We start from the raw sequence: 16,446 nt of genomic DNA, 5'->3' as shown, positions 1-16,446 counted from the left end.
GTATACACACACACACACACACACCACCGAGTATACACACACACACACACACCACCGAGTATACACACACACACACACACCACCGAGTATACACACACACACCACCGAGTATACACACACACACACACACCACCGAGTATACACACACACACACACACACCACCGAGTATACACACACACACACCACCGAGTATACACACACACACACCACCGAGTATACACACACACACACACACCACCGAGTATACACACATCACATTCACACACCACCGAGTATACACACATCACATTCACACACCACCGAGTATACACACACACACACACACCACAGAGTATACACACATCACATTCACACACCACCGAGTATACACACACATCACATTCACACACCACCGAGTATACACACACATCACATTCACACACCACCGAGTATACACATCACATTCACACACCACCGAGTATACACACACATCACATTCACACACCACCGAGTATACACACATCACATTCACACACCACCGAGTATACACACACACACACACCACCGAGTATACACACACATCACACACACACACACACCACCGAGTATACACACACATCACATTCACACACACCACCAAGTATACACACATCACACACACACACCACCGAGTATACACACACATCACACACACACACACACCACCGAGTATACACACACATCACATTCACACACCACCAAGTATACACACATCACACACACACACCACCGAGTATACACACACATCACACACACACACACACCACTGAGTATACACACACATCACACACACACACACACCACTGAGTATACACACACATCACACACACACACCACCGAGTATACACACACATCACATTCACACACATCACACACACCACTGAGTATACACACATCACCAAGTATACACACACATCACATTCACAAACAGCACCAAGTATTCACACACAGCACACCCATACATCACACCCGCACAAACCAACAAGTTACACACACATCACACCCACCACCGAGTATACACACATCACATTCACACACCACCGAGTACACACACACACACACACACACCACCGAGTATACACACACACACACCACCGAGTATACACACATCACATTCACACACCACCGAGTATACACACACATCACATTCACACACCACCGAGTATACACACACACACACACACACACCACCGAGTATACACACATCACATTCACACACCACCGAGTACACACACACACACACACACACACCACCGAGTATACACACATCACATTCACACACCACCGAGTATACACACACATCACATTCACACACCACCGAGTATACACACTTCACATTCACACACCACCGAGTATACACACACATCACATTCACACACCACCGAGTATACACACACACACACCACCGAGTAAACACACATCACATTCACACACCACCGAGTATACACACACATCACATTCACACACCACCGAGTATACACACATCACATTCACACACCACCGAGTATACACACACATCACATTCACACACCACCGAGTATACACACACACACACCACCGAGTAAACACACATCACATTCACACACCACCGAGTATACACACACATCACATTCACACACCACCGAGTATACACACTTCACATTCACACACCACCGAGTATACACACACATCACATTCACACACCACCGAGTATACACACACATCACATTCACACACCACCGAGTATACACACACATCACATTCACACACCACCGAGTATACACACACACACACACCACCGAGTATACACACATCACATTCACACACCACCGAGTATACACACACACACACACACCACCGAGTATACACACACATCACACACCACCGAGTATACACACACACACACACACCACCGAGTATACACACACATCACATTCACACACCACCGAGTATACACACATCACATTCACACACCACCGAGTATACATACATCACATTCACACACACCACCGAGTATACACACACATCACATTCACACACCACCAAGTATACACACACACACACACACCACCGAGTATACATACATCACATTCACACACACCACCGAGTATACACACACATCACATTCACACACCACCGAGTATACACACACACACACACACCACCGAGTATACACACACATCACATTCACACACCACCGAGTATACACACACACACACACACCACCGAGTATACACACATCACATTCACACACCACCGAGTATACACACACACACACACAGAACACCGAGTATACACACACACACATCACATTCACACACCACCGAGTATACACACACACACACACACCACCGAGTATACACACATCACATTCACACACCACCGAGTATACACACACACACACACACACACACACCCCACCGAGTATACACACATCACATTCACACACCACCGAGTATACACACATCTCATTCACACACCACCGAGTATACACACACACACACACACCACCGAGTATACACACATCACATTCACACATCACCGAGTATACACACACACATCACATTCACACACCACCGAGTATACACACACACACATCACATTCACACACCACCGAGTATACACACACACACACACACACACACCACCGAGTATACACACACACACACACACACACACCACCGAGTATACACACATCACATTCACACACCACCGAGTATACACACATCACATTCACACACCACCGAGTAAACACACATCACATTCACACACCACCGAGTAAACACACATCACATTCACACACCACCGAATATACACACATCACATTCACACACCACCGAGTAAACACACATCACATTCACACACCACCGAATATACACACATCACATTCACACACCACCGAATATACACACATCACATTCACACACCACCGAGTAAACACACATCACATTCACACACCACCGAATATACACACATCACATTCACACACCACCGAATATACACACATCACATTCACACACCACCGAGTAAACACACATCACATTCACACACCACCGAGTAAACACACATCACATTCACACACCACCGAGTATACACACACATCACATTCACACACCACCGAGTATACACACATCACATTCACACACACACACACCACCGAGTATACACACACATCACATTCACACACCACCGAGTATACACACATCACATTCACACACCACCGAGTATACACACACATCACATTCACACACCACCGAGTATACACACATCACATTCACACACACACACACCACCGAGTATACACACACATCACATTCACACACCACCGAGTATACACACATCACATTCACACACCACCGAGTATACACACATCACATTCACACACCACCGAGTATACACACATCACATTCACACACCACCGAGTATACACACATCACATTCACACACCACCGAGTATACACACACATCACATTCACACACCACCGAGTATACACATCACATTCACACACCACCGAGTATACACACACACACACACACACCACCGAGTATACACACACATCACATTCACACACATCACACACACCACCGAGTATACACACACATCACATTCACACACACCACCAAGTATACACACATCACACACACACACCACCGAGTATACACACACATCACACACACACCACCGAGTATACACACACATCACACACACACATCACATTCACACACATCACACACACCACCGAGTATACACACACATCACATTCACACACCACCGAGTATACACACCACACACACACATCACACACACACACACCACCGAGTATACACACACATCACACACACACACCACCGAGTATACACACACATCACACACACACACCACCGAGTATACACACATCACATTCACACACCACCGAGTACACACACACATCACACCTGCACACACCACCGAGTATACACACACATCACACACACACACACACACCACCGAGTATACACACACATCACACCTGCACACACCACCGAGTATACACACACATCACATTCACACACACCACCAAATATAGACACACACCACATTCACACACACCACCAAGTATACACACACACCACCAAGAATACATGCATCACATTCACACACACCACCAAGTATACACACATCACATTTACACACACCACCAAGTATACACACACATCACACCCACACACACCACCGAGAATACACACATCAAATTCACACACAGCACCGAGTATACACACACATCACATTCACACACAGCACCAAGTATACAGAAACACCACCAAGTATACACACACATCATAATTAACACATCACATTTACACACAGCACCAAGTATACACACACATCACATTCACACACAGCACCAAATATACACACGCATCACATTCACACACAGCACCAAGTATACACACACATCACATTCACACACAGCACCAAATATACACACACATCACATTCACACACAGCACCAAGTATACAGAAACACCACCAAGTATACACACACATCATAATTAACACATCACATTTACACACACCACCAAGTATACACACACATCACATTCACACACAGCACCAAATATACACACGCATCACATTCACACACATCACTGAGTATACACACGCATCACATTCACACACTGATCTTCACAAAGAGCGAATAAAAACGTTTACAGATTTCTTTACAAGAATTTATTGTAAAACACCACTCTGTCAAAGTCATCAAACACGCGTTTATTTTTTTATTTATTTTTTTATTAATGTATTTTTATTTTATTTTTTTACATAAGAACACCACAAATCAGTTCAACAAGTTTATTACAAACATCGGTCCAAAATATTTCAACAAATAAAAATATTTGCATTTCTTGAAAGGAACCGAAAATGGAGGAAAAAATAGAAAGGGGAAGACCTTGAAGAAGGAAGAAAGAAGGAAGGAAGGAAGAAAGAAAGAAAGAAAGAAAGAAAGAAAGAAAGAAAGAAAGAAAGAAAGAAAGAAAGAAAGAAAGAAAGAAAGAAAGAAAGAAAGAAAGAAAGAAAGAAAGGGAGTAATAAGAAAAAAAGAATAATAAGTGAGACAAAGCTTGAGAAAAGCTTGAGGGAGGAAGAGAGAAGAAAGAATGAGACCGATAAAATGAGAGGAATAAAAAACATGAAACAGCTGTGCTATAAATCGAGGTAAAATAAGGGCACAGTGATATCTCCATCTACTGACTCCACTTCAGTTCATATACAGATGTAATCTCCTTCCATTTCCACATTCTTGTTTTTCTCAGAAAGTCGGCCCTCCCACTCGTCCCCACCCTTCGCTCCACTTCCTTATTTAAGGTCTATGAAACGAATGTCCATGATGAGGAGTGTGTGGCGGGGCAGCGGTCTGGGTGCTGGAGCAAGAACGGTCATCACCTGAGCCTGAGTGTCCACAGCCGTAACCACAATGAAGCCACAAACCGGACTCTCTAAAATCCCCCTGCTTCGGCTCTCTCCTCCTTCTGTGTCATCCTCCACGCAACTAACACTCAGCACATGGTGGGTCAGGTCACGCCCCGGACTCACGGGAACCAGCTTCAGCTGCGTGTCGTCCTGCGACATGCCCAGTGGCAGGCACGAGTCCGGAATGGAGGGCGCACCAATCTTGTAGATGCGCACGTCTGAGAAGCGCACGTCGAAAGCGTGTGGGTAGAACGAGGTGCCACGGAAGCCGTAGAAATACTCGCGAATCTTGTCGTCGCGGGTCTCCCGTCTGCAGTCCTTGGAGCGTTCTACAACACCGCCGGACTTGGGTAGCAGCACGACGCGGACGAAGTGTGGCAGATCCCGTTTGAGCTCGTTGTACAGGCGTTCCTGATCGAGGACCAGCACCACGTCCACCTGGAATGCTGAAGCGCAGTGGACCAGTGCCTGGTATCCTGACCCTTTCACCCAGCCGCATGTGTTGATGATACAGCCTCCGACGCTGGCCTTCCGGTTCACCTCGCAGCGCTGCGAGAACACCTCCGCCAGGCAGGACGTCAGCTACACACACACACACAGAGAAAAGAATTCAATAGGATAACGTATTAGATTTTGGAACTTCATTTTTTTGTGCTACTCCTAAACAGACTTTCAGCAGCCAGTCACTGGGCCTCGTTTATCAATCTTTTAGTAAATGTTTGCACAAGCCGAACCATTCATAAACTTTAAGATGAATTTGCAAAAGTTTTGGAAATGCTTTACATGTGCTTGTGTGTATGTGATCCCCTGTAACATACAAAGCTCATTTGCATCTAGTAATGTCCTCCAAACTCCATGAAAAAGTCAAGTGGACAGATGGCTAGGAGCATGAAATGAACAATGAGGCTGAATGGCAGAAATGGAATTTATTTTGACTCACTTCTATGGCAATAAAAATATTAAATAATATCTAAGATTGACAATAAGTGAACGCTGAACCTTCCATCAGAGGCGTTTACTTGTGGCTTACGGCTCTGTGTCGACAGACCGGCCTGTCCTCTGTTATACAGAACCATTTCTCTTGTTATAAGCAAATGTTTTATTATACATGTCTTAATATATGGTTTTGTGTTGGCTCACTTTCTTTATTTTTTATGCATGAGACTGAAAAGCACTTTTCAGAGTTGCTCTGGATATAGGCTTTAGCAATTTAAATGCAATTCCTAATAGGTGTGGATAAAGTACAGCCATCCATGCAAACTATATGATCTGAAGTTGTTCAATCTCTACTCAGTCTTCTTATGCATACATTTACACACTCATTGCAATTTTTTTGGTAAAGACAAATCAGTTCATATCCAGCTTGATAAGTGAAGCTGTGTGTAATGAACTGCCAATCAACTGTTAACCGAAAGTGAAAAACATCTTGATTAGAGAAGTTTAAACCAAAAAATGTATAAGTTGATTTGAAAATACATCTCGCATCTGCATTTTCATCTGTAAATAATTATGACTGTTATGACAATTCTGCATTTAGCTTTGGCCAAAATAAAGAATTTCCACAGACAGCTGTCATCATATTGCCATATTAATTGACAAAGCCTTTCTCTCGGGAGCGTAGATACTGCGGGGGAAACGGCTGTGTACCTAAGCAGCCTCCTCCTGATGAAAGCTGAACATTTTGAAGTGTTCACAAGAACAATATACACTGATCAGGCACTGACCCTGGCTCTAAATTCCTAATGACTGCAAACAATACTGTCATAATGAAAATCTGATCTGTGTGTTGCATTTTTATGTTCTCATCACCTTGTTATAGAGTTTGATATTGGTCCCTGGTGTTGTGGAGCCAAAGTGGAAGACTAGAGGAGCCTGGACTGAGAAGCCTTCCTCAACATCTGCTGGACGCTCAATGTACAGTGCTGACATTGTCCCTGGAACAGACACCTGAAAATATCAAACGGCATGAGACTCCTTTAGTAGAGCAAAAATGGCTGCAGACAATCCACTGAGCAGTTGTCTCATTAAACTCCGATAATAGACTATAAACCATCTAGGTCATATGCGCTTACACTGCTTTGGCCGACATCCAGCTCCACAAGCGTGGGCCTTCTGCCCAGCCTCACTGCGTAGTTCAGTAGTAGACGACACACTGTGGATTTCCCCACGTCGGTTGGCCCCACCACCATGACCTACACAAATGCAAAGAGTGGCTATTCAAATTTCTGCCATCACTATATCTCTTAAAAAAAAGCAGAAAAATGAGGTGGATTAGTGGACATACCCTAGGGCCTCTCTCATTGTCTCTCTCAGCCTGCCGTCTCATTTGCTCCAACGCTGCATGTGTGTTCAGATACAACAGCATAGGGGTGTCTTTTGAGACGTAAGCCACCTACATGCAAAGAAACGCATACATAAAGAGAGATAATGAGTTAATAGTTGCATGTGGACTTTATTAGGAGACATTTCATCAAGACTTACAAACAGCTTCTCAGGTGTCAGAGCTTTGTAAAAGTAATGGCGAAAGTAATAATGGTCACTATGTGTGACGGGTCATTCATTATTTTTTTTATACATAGTTATTGTTGGCAAACCAACATGGTATGAGCGGAATAAAACATGACACACTTGTGCAGTTAAATGAAAAAAATTCACTGTGAGTGGTAATGGTATTTTCTATCCTAAAAAGATTCAATTATGTTTCGCACAGAATCTTTCTTTGTCAAGGTATGATATGCAAATGATCATGGGGACTAAATGAATATGCAAATACACCGATCAGGCATAACATTCTGAGCAGTGCCAGGTGACGTGAATAAAACTGATGATCTCCTCATCATGGCACCTGTTAGTGGGTGGGATATATTAGGCAGCAAGTGAACATTTTGTCCTCAATGTTGATGTTTTTGAGATGCAGGAAAGAAGCAGGAAAAATGGGCAAGTGTAAGGATTTGATCGAGTTTGACAAAGGGCCAAATTGTGATGGCTAGACAACTGGATCAGAGTATATCCAAAACTGAAATTCTCGTGGAGTCTTCCCGGTCTGCAGTGGTCAGTATCTATCAAAAGCATCCTTTAAGTTGTGAGGTGTGGCCCTTGGAGGCCCCACATTGCAACTTGCAGGACCTAAAGGATCTGCTGCTAACATCTGGGTGCCAGATACCACAGAACACCTTCAGTGATCTACTGGAGTCCATGCAGCAACACAATATTAGGCAGGTGGTTATAATGTTATGCCTGTTCGGTGTAAATATATAAGGACATCTGGTGACTTCTACAGCATGCAGTAGCCACCACCTCACCTCGGTCTTGCCGGTTAGAGAGAGGCTACATCCCTGCCACGTGAACACGGCTATCTTCGAACCGGGTCCGAATGTGTACTTCTTGTTCCGGTTCAGTTCGGAGCCGAACACCTCGGCCAAACCGGACAGCAGTTCGAGCTGTACCCGCTCTCCAGCCTCGACCTCGAACCGGAGCTCGGTCTCCTTCTCCAGGTCAAACCGCGAACCCCCGCCGCTCCCTGCAGTTCCTCCGGAGCTCGAGCCTTCATCACCCGCTTTCTCCGGCGCCTCAGTGCTCATACCTGGGGGAGAAGACAGTGCTTTATACCAACTTCAACAAAGTAGACTTCTCATACCAGTCATGTTATAACCACTTACCATACATGTTTAAATTCAAAGCATAGACACAATTAACTTCACTCCTACGTGATCAGCACTGTTCTTTAACTTAATATTTACTGGATAAGAATTAAATGCGTTTTGCTGAAAGGAAACGCTACGTCGTTTAGCTGAGTTAGCCGTTAGCTAACCGGTAAGTTTACAGGTTTATATGTTTATTTTCCTTTTTAGATCTTCGATTTAACTCATCCTTTTAACCTCTAAATGTGATAGAAAGAACCTACGAGTGTTTCATACAAGTAAACCTGCTTACTTTTAAAGAGAAGGAAACTCCAAACGTGTTTTCAAATCATCCACCCAGCGTTAGAGCAACGCGGTCGCATGGTGATGACGTCACGTGAAATGATCCGTCTGGTACTCTGGTTCCCCCATACGAGAAACCCCTCACTCACAGGTGCTTAAATAATAACGACAATAGAGGCGAGATAATAATAAAAAAAAATGGATAGAAACTTTATTCTTTTATACACAAAGACGAATTCAAAACTATGTCCATAACAGATTTCAATACAACAAACGTACACTGTATGGCCAAAAGTATGTGGACACCTGACCGTTACATCCATATGTGGCCTTTCCTCAAAATGTTCCCAGAAAGTTTGAAGGACGTCTTTGTATGATGAACAGTTATAATTTACATGGTATTGTAAAAAGGATGGATAAGATTTTAGGTATCCTGAACAAGTCCCCGAAGGCAACCCAACTAAACACTTTTGATGAACTAAAATACCAACAGCTCCCCAAGCCTCCTCTCCTGACATCAGTATTGAGGACATCAGTAATGCTTGTGGCCAGCTGGAATATCCCCAAAGCCACATAGAAAGAAAGAAAAAAAAAAAAAACTGACCAAATGGAAGAGACCAAATCTGAAACAAGCAGCACATAGCGGTTTAATGGTCATCAAGCAGCCACTGCTGGGCCTGTGAGGAAGACCCTTAACCTTAACTGCTCAGTTGTATAAAAGTCTCTCTGGATAAGGGCGTCTGCAAAGTGTTGTAATGTAACGGTCTTTTGTTCACATACTTTTGGCTATGTAGTGTACCAAACATTTCTCAAGACCTAACCGAGCAAACGTCTACACAAATTTGTGCACTAATATAACCGCAGTTAAAAGACAGAAGGTCACAGAGGTCAGTTTGTGAAAGCAGAAGATCATGCAGAAGGAGGAAGCAACAATCTAGGTCAGGATGCCGAGTCATCAGAGAACAGACTGGGAGTCAACCGTTTGATCCATCCTCATCATTATGCATCCAAGAAACCCAAGACGATTAACTGAAAAATCGAGATAGACATTTAATTAAGTTATGACAATTCCATGTCTTGGAAAGATTTTGCAATAGAACATGAATTTTAATTAAGCATGTAAAGTGAAATCTATGACAATTCCTTACACACCTTTCCTCGCAATTTCTACTTGCTCTTCAGGGCATTGTCCAGGGCGGTTACAACCTCAGCAGGCTCTGGAAACTTCAGTTTACGGGGAGGACCTTTCTTGATACCCGTCCACAACAACACCTCTGCGACAAGATACAGGGAGAAATGATGTACAGAATGAGCTTTTACATGGATCTTAAAAATAAAGTTAATAGTATGCTGTGTGGGCTAAGGAGACATCTAAATATACCTGAAATTATGTAGTTAAACAAACACACCCAAGTATTAAGTATGACCTGTTTAAGCAGGATTTGCACAAGGCTTAAAATATTGACTGTATTATTCAAGTTTATGGTGCAGAGATTTAAAGAAAACTGAGTTTAGTGAAGGACACACTGACCAAAGGTGCATCAGACTATACAAACAGAAACGAACAAAAAACAATCCAACGCAGCGGAAAATTGTGTATTTTTTTGCACACAAGTTTCATGTGCTCAGCTGTGAAACCACCTTTGCTCCCCTCCATCAGAGTGACCTCAAAGCTGTTGCGTCGAGGCTTCTGGGGGTTGAGCAGAACACGCAGCTCAGGATGTGCAGCAAGGAGAGCCTCACGCACCGCATCGGCATTTCGCCCATATACACGTCAGCTTTTACTGAGAGAGAGAGAGAGAGAGAGAGCGGGAGCGAGAGAGAGAGCATGGGACAGACACACAGAGGGAGAGAGAGAGAGAGGGGGACAGACACAGAGAGAGAGAGAGATGGAGAAAGAGAGACAGAGATGGAGAAAGAGAGAGAGAGAGAGAGAGGGATACACACAATACCGTTAGAATTTCCAGCATTGAAAGAACAATTTTCAGCTACAGTAAGCACTTTTGTATAATATTCAGAATCAATTCAATATTTAAAACTAACACAAGTTATCCATGACATATGGTTCTATTTCCATGTTGCATACTGACCAGTGTTCAATGACGACTCTCTGTCCTTCATCTTCCTCCTGTTCATCCTTGTGCCCCTTATCCTGCTTTGCCACAGGCTCTGCTTCTGCAAGCGCCGCTGCCTTACGCTTTGCCACACGACCTGGACAAGATACAGTACATGGAGATGGTAAAATATTTCAATATGGCCAGTGCTTTCACATCCTCACCTGTACACTTTGCTCAAACAAATCAGCTTCACCTTATATACTAATACCACTGTCAACACCATCACATCAATTTTCTTGTAAAAACACACAACTGTCATATAGCTTGCACTGCATTCTGGGACTTTGCCCCAATGTCTCCACTACTGCTGTGTCAAATTTCTCACCAATATGACCATGAACATCAAACATGAGTGAGAAAATAAGTTCTTGTGCTTTTGTTTCTTCAGAGATAACACCAAAATCTGACTCTTATTCTTCATGCATGTACATTTTTCCACATATAAACGCCATTGTGTCTGTGCAAGGTCTCCTTGTTACATACACTACATTGCCAAAAGTTTTGGGACATCTGCCTTTACATGCACATGAATGTAATATGGAGTTGTCTCCCACCCTTTGCAGCTATAACAGCTTCAACTGTTCTGGGAAGGCTTTCCACAAGGTTTAGGAGTGCGTTTATGGGAATTTTTAAGACCATTCCTCTTGAAGCGCAATTTGTGAGGTTGTGTTGGACGAGAAGGTCTGACTCACAGTCTCCGCTCCAATTCATCAAAAAGGTGTTCTATCCAAAGGGGTTGAGGTCAGGACTCTGAAGTTCCTCCACACCAAACTCACTCATCCATGTCTTAATGGACCTTGCTTTGTTCACTGGTGTGCAGTCATGTTGGAACAGGAAGGGGTCATCCCCAAACTGTTCCCACAAAGTTGGGAGCATGAAATTGTCCAAAATGTCTTGGTATGATGAAGCATTAAGAGTTCCTTTCACTGGAACTATGGGGCCGAGCCCTGAAAAACAACAATGATTTGGAGGGGTGTCCCAAAACATTTGGCAATATAGTATAAGTGCTTGGACAATCATTACTTCTTAGAGAAACAACACGAATACAACACTAACCAACAAACTAGCACCAGAAACACTAATCATATCATCACAAATATATCAAGATCATACTACGACATTTTCTTGCATTTTCCTTTCCAATTTCTTGGACGTTTCCTTTAAATAAATCCTGCCATCCTGGGATGTTCTGCAAGTCATGCAGCGTCAGTGGATCATATGGTTCTCAAGTTGGCTTAAACAATATTGTACTCTAACATATTAAATGTAAACTAATATTAATTACGGAGTATGCACGTGACCAGTTTTCGTGCATGTTACATAATTAAACGGCGCAAGCAAGCACGTGCCTAAAAGATCAACCTCAGGTGCATGGTTTAATTTTTCATTTTCTTTTCAGTCTTTCCCTTTTTTTTTTTTTTAAATAGTTTATACCTAATGCTACGATCTAAAAATAATGTAAAACAGGGCCTCATATATCTTTTATACTAAACGGATAGAGAAAGATATGAATCCCATGCAATATCTCAAAGCGTCATTTATCTACCGCTTCTCAGCCATAGTTTGTAAGATGCATGCCTTACTTGCAATTTTAGACAACATAATAATCAGAGGTCTGTTATACCTGCTTTAGCACGCGTCGCCATTCTTGTGCACAACACAGAGAGAAGTTTGGCGCGAGACAACTGCACCGGAAAACCGCTAAGGCGCGCCATCTATCAGTGGAGGAGAGACATGACTGCCTTTAAGACCACCGCCCACTTTATTAGGAACACCTGGCTGCACATCTGCTTTTTCATGCAATGGGTCCAATCAGGAAATCACGTGGCAGTAGCAAAAGTGCATACAGTCATGCATATATACATGTTATGGACAGAAAAATATGTGGTATTATTCCCCCGTTCTTCACCTGTCAAGTTTTAGCAAATCTATGCTAGAAGATTGCAAAGCGCAAAGATTCCTGTTCTGAAAGCTGTGAAACTCATAGGTTTGATGTGTTGCTTGTTCTGAAATGCCATTCTGCTCAGCACGGATGTAAAGACTGGTATCTAAGAATAGAATGGGGAACATTTCATCTCAGTGACTATGACCTTGGTGCATAGGCTGGTTTCCAGAGACTGAGGATCTTCTGGGATTTTTAACACGTAACAGTATCTAGGGTTTACAGAGAATGATTCTAAAAACAAATAACTGGGAATGCATGATCGATGAGAAAGGACAGAGGTGAAATGTCAGAGTGGTTCGAGGTGACACGAAAGCTATAGTAACACACTCACTTTTTACATCCATGGTGAGCAGAAAAGCATCTCATAGTTGTTGAATGTTCAAGTGGATGGACTACAAGACCACATCAGGCTCCACTCATCAGCCAAGAACAGGATGCTGAGGAGACACTATATTGCCAAAAGTCTTGGGACACCCCTCCAAATCTCTGAATTCAGGTGTTGTTTTTCATACCAAGACATTTTAGACAATTTCATGCTCCCAATTTGCTTCAGAATTCCCATAAACACTCTCCTAAACCTTGTGGAAAGCCTTCCCGGATGAGTTGAAGCTGTTATAGCTGCAAAGGGCGGGACAACTCCATATTACATTCATGTGCATGTAAAGGCAGACGTCCCAGTTTTGACCTGGCTCGCAGTCTCCGCTTGAATTCATCCCAAAGGTGTTGAGCTCAGGACCCTATGAAGTTCCTCCACACCAATCTACATACCATAATATATTTTACGACCCTGAGTAAACCCACACAGACACTACAATAAACTCCTTCTTAGATCTTTTATTCATGATTGTCTTGGATATTTCGTTGATATGATATCCGCCAATACATGACAAAGACTTAATTACAAGACACTTGAAGCAGCAATGTCCAGATTTATTTATATTCATACTTTTATTTCAAGTATTATACCCATAATCATCAATCCGAGAATTATGTTTAAGATTTATTTTTTTTTTTTTACAAGGCTTGTAAAGTGACATTAAGATCTCACCAGTAACTTTTCATGTAACGGTTATGAACTATGAAACCGAAGCAAATCTACATTAAGTGCTAAATAGGGCAAAATCGAGTAATATCTCTAGTGCTCTCCTTTTCATTACGTCTACAGGAATGTATAGCTCTGTTGGTAATAGACGAGGAAAAATCCAGCTGCTTTAACCGAAGGTGGAGTTGTTCCAGGCCACATTTGCTGCGTCCATGTCGGTAAAGTTGATGTAGATCCTGAAAAAAAGAAGAAGAAAAGAGCCATGATGCTTCTGAATCCTGAAATCTGATTGGTCAGAATGGGTTCTCTAACAGCAGCAGGTTAATATCAATGCACTTTTTTGTTTCTATAGCAACAGCTGTGTACGATGGACACGACACATAATCTAAACCTAAAATAAACATTAAAAGTGTTTTTTTATTTAAAGTAAACTGTAAAACTACAGATATGGCGAAGCTTTGGTGGATGCAGTGGTGGCTCAAGTAGTTAAGGCTCTGGGGTGTTGATCAGGGTTCAAGCCCCTGCACCACCAAGCTCCACTGTTGGGCAATTGAGCAAGGCCTTTAAACAACCCCGTGCTCCAGGGACTGTATCATAACTGCCCTTGTGCTTTGACCCTAACTTCCTCAGCTGGGATATGAGAAGAAAAGAAATCCACTGTGCTGTAATGTCTGTGTGTGGCGATAATAAAGGCTTCGTGCCCTCAGTTATTTCTATATGGTGTTTATTTAACTTATAGAGAAGGAGTCTCAAGTTTTTCTCTTTAACTTCAAAAGAGAATATACACTGATCAGGCATAACATTATGAGCACTGAGAGGTGAAGTGAATAACACTGATGATCTCCTCATCATGGCACCTGTTAGTGGGTGGGATATATTACGGAGCAAGTCAACATTTTCTCCTCAAAGTTGATGTTAGAAGCAGGAAAAATGGGCAAGTGTAAGGATTTGAGCGAGTTTGACGAAGGGCCAAATTGTGATGGCTAGACCACTGGATCAGAGCATCTCCAAAACTTGTGGGGTGTTCCCGGTCTGCAGTGGTCAGTATCTATCAAAAGTGGTCCAAGGAAGGAACAGTGGTGAACCGGCGACAGGGTCATGGGCGGCCAAGGCTCACGTGGGGACGTGGGGAGAGAAGGCTGGCCCGTGTGATCCGATCCAACAGACGAGCTACTGTTGCTCAAATGGCTGAAGAAGTTAATGCAGGTTCTGATAGAAAGGTGTCAGAATACACAGTGCAGGACGAGTCAGGGCTGTTTCAGCATCAAAAGGGGGGACCAACAGAATATTTGGCAGGTGGTCATAATGTTATGCCTGGTCAGATAACAGGAGTTTGTTTTGTTCCACAAACCAACTATAAATGAAAAATATTCAGGACATAATGTTACAAGAAAATAAGCATCATCAGGTGTTGATTATTTTCAGTTACAGGTTTTTATCGCTCACTGCCTTTCAATACTAATAATAACCATTCAGTGAAAGTGCACGTGCCATGTGAGTGTGTACCTGTCAGGTGAGATGCCCAGGTGTTTATTAAGCAAGCCCATGAGCAGTTTGGAGTACTGTTTATTCTGTGAGCCTCCGATCTTCCCGATGCTGTGGAGAGAGCAGAGGGCACAAGGGTCTGCTTTCCCCCCGAACATCATCATCTGATCTGGGATGATGTGCACTGCGATGTACTGGGAGGAACAGAAATACATAGGTTTCATTTACCAATAATATGCATGCATTTATACAAGCACGCGCTGCATGGCACGAGGACATCATTTGACAATAGAAACTAACGACTAAACATGATCTATTTAGATCTGTGAGATCAATATCAACCCTAATCTAGGAATTCCAGGACACACACACACACACGCACGCACGAGCGCGTCCATTCTGGCCTATACAGTTGAGCACGAGCTCCAACTCACATTGGCTGGTTTCCCCATAGCTTTAGCAAGCTCCTGGGTAATTTCGGACA

At 43.1% G+C, this 16,446-nt stretch overlaps 3 protein-coding genes across 3 annotated transcripts in view; all 3 read right to left on the bottom strand.

The window, feature by feature from the left end:
• Positions 1 to 5,031: 5,031 nt before the first annotated feature.
• clp1 (cleavage factor polyribonucleotide kinase subunit 1) lies at positions 5,032 to 9,535 on the bottom strand. The gene is made up of 6 exons (XM_058397533.1): positions 9,384 to 9,535; positions 8,753 to 9,033; positions 7,735 to 7,842; positions 7,523 to 7,642; positions 7,260 to 7,397; positions 5,032 to 6,032 (listed from the first exon to the last, which is right to left on the bottom strand). Exons 2-6 carry the CDS (start codon positions 9,029 to 9,031, stop codon positions 5,337 to 5,339), a joined length of 1,341 nt encoding a protein of 446 aa, XP_058253516.1. The 5' UTR covers positions 9,032 to 9,033; positions 9,384 to 9,535; the 3' UTR covers positions 5,032 to 5,336.
• A 21-nt stretch (positions 9,536 to 9,556) lies between these two features.
• Positions 9,557 to 13,264, bottom strand: selenoh (selenoprotein H). The gene is made up of 5 exons (XM_058397534.1): positions 13,115 to 13,264; positions 11,464 to 11,584; positions 11,015 to 11,157; positions 10,526 to 10,647; positions 9,557 to 10,402 (listed from the first exon to the last, which is right to left on the bottom strand). Exons 1-4 carry the CDS (start codon positions 13,203 to 13,205, stop codon positions 10,541 to 10,543), a joined length of 462 nt encoding a protein of 153 aa, XP_058253517.1. The 5' UTR covers positions 13,206 to 13,264; the 3' UTR covers positions 9,557 to 10,402; positions 10,526 to 10,540.
• A 985-nt stretch (positions 13,265 to 14,249) lies between these two features.
• The window catches only part of mif (macrophage migration inhibitory factor), a 2,366-nt gene continuing 169 nt past the window's right edge, over positions 14,250 to 16,446 (bottom strand). Inside the window, exons 1-3 of the mRNA XM_058397535.1 lie at positions 16,397 to 16,446; positions 15,984 to 16,156; positions 14,250 to 14,713 (exon numbers count right to left, since the gene is read on the bottom strand). The exon at positions 16,397 to 16,446 is cut by the window's right edge and continues 169 nt beyond it. Of these exons, the coding sequence (XP_058253518.1) occupies positions 14,647 to 14,713; positions 15,984 to 16,156; positions 16,397 to 16,446 (290 nt within the window). The 3' untranslated portion in view covers positions 14,250 to 14,646. The remainder of the gene's footprint in view (positions 14,714 to 15,983; positions 16,157 to 16,396) is intronic.

Source organism: Hemibagrus wyckioides, linkage group LG08 (genome assembly GCF_019097595.1).
Source record: "Hemibagrus wyckioides isolate EC202008001 linkage group LG08, SWU_Hwy_1.0, whole genome shotgun sequence".
Lineage (NCBI taxonomy): Eukaryota > Metazoa > Chordata > Actinopteri > Siluriformes > Bagridae > Hemibagrus > Hemibagrus wyckioides.
Note: the sequence above shows the minus strand (reverse complement) of the source record. Positions and strands in the feature narration are given on the sequence as shown.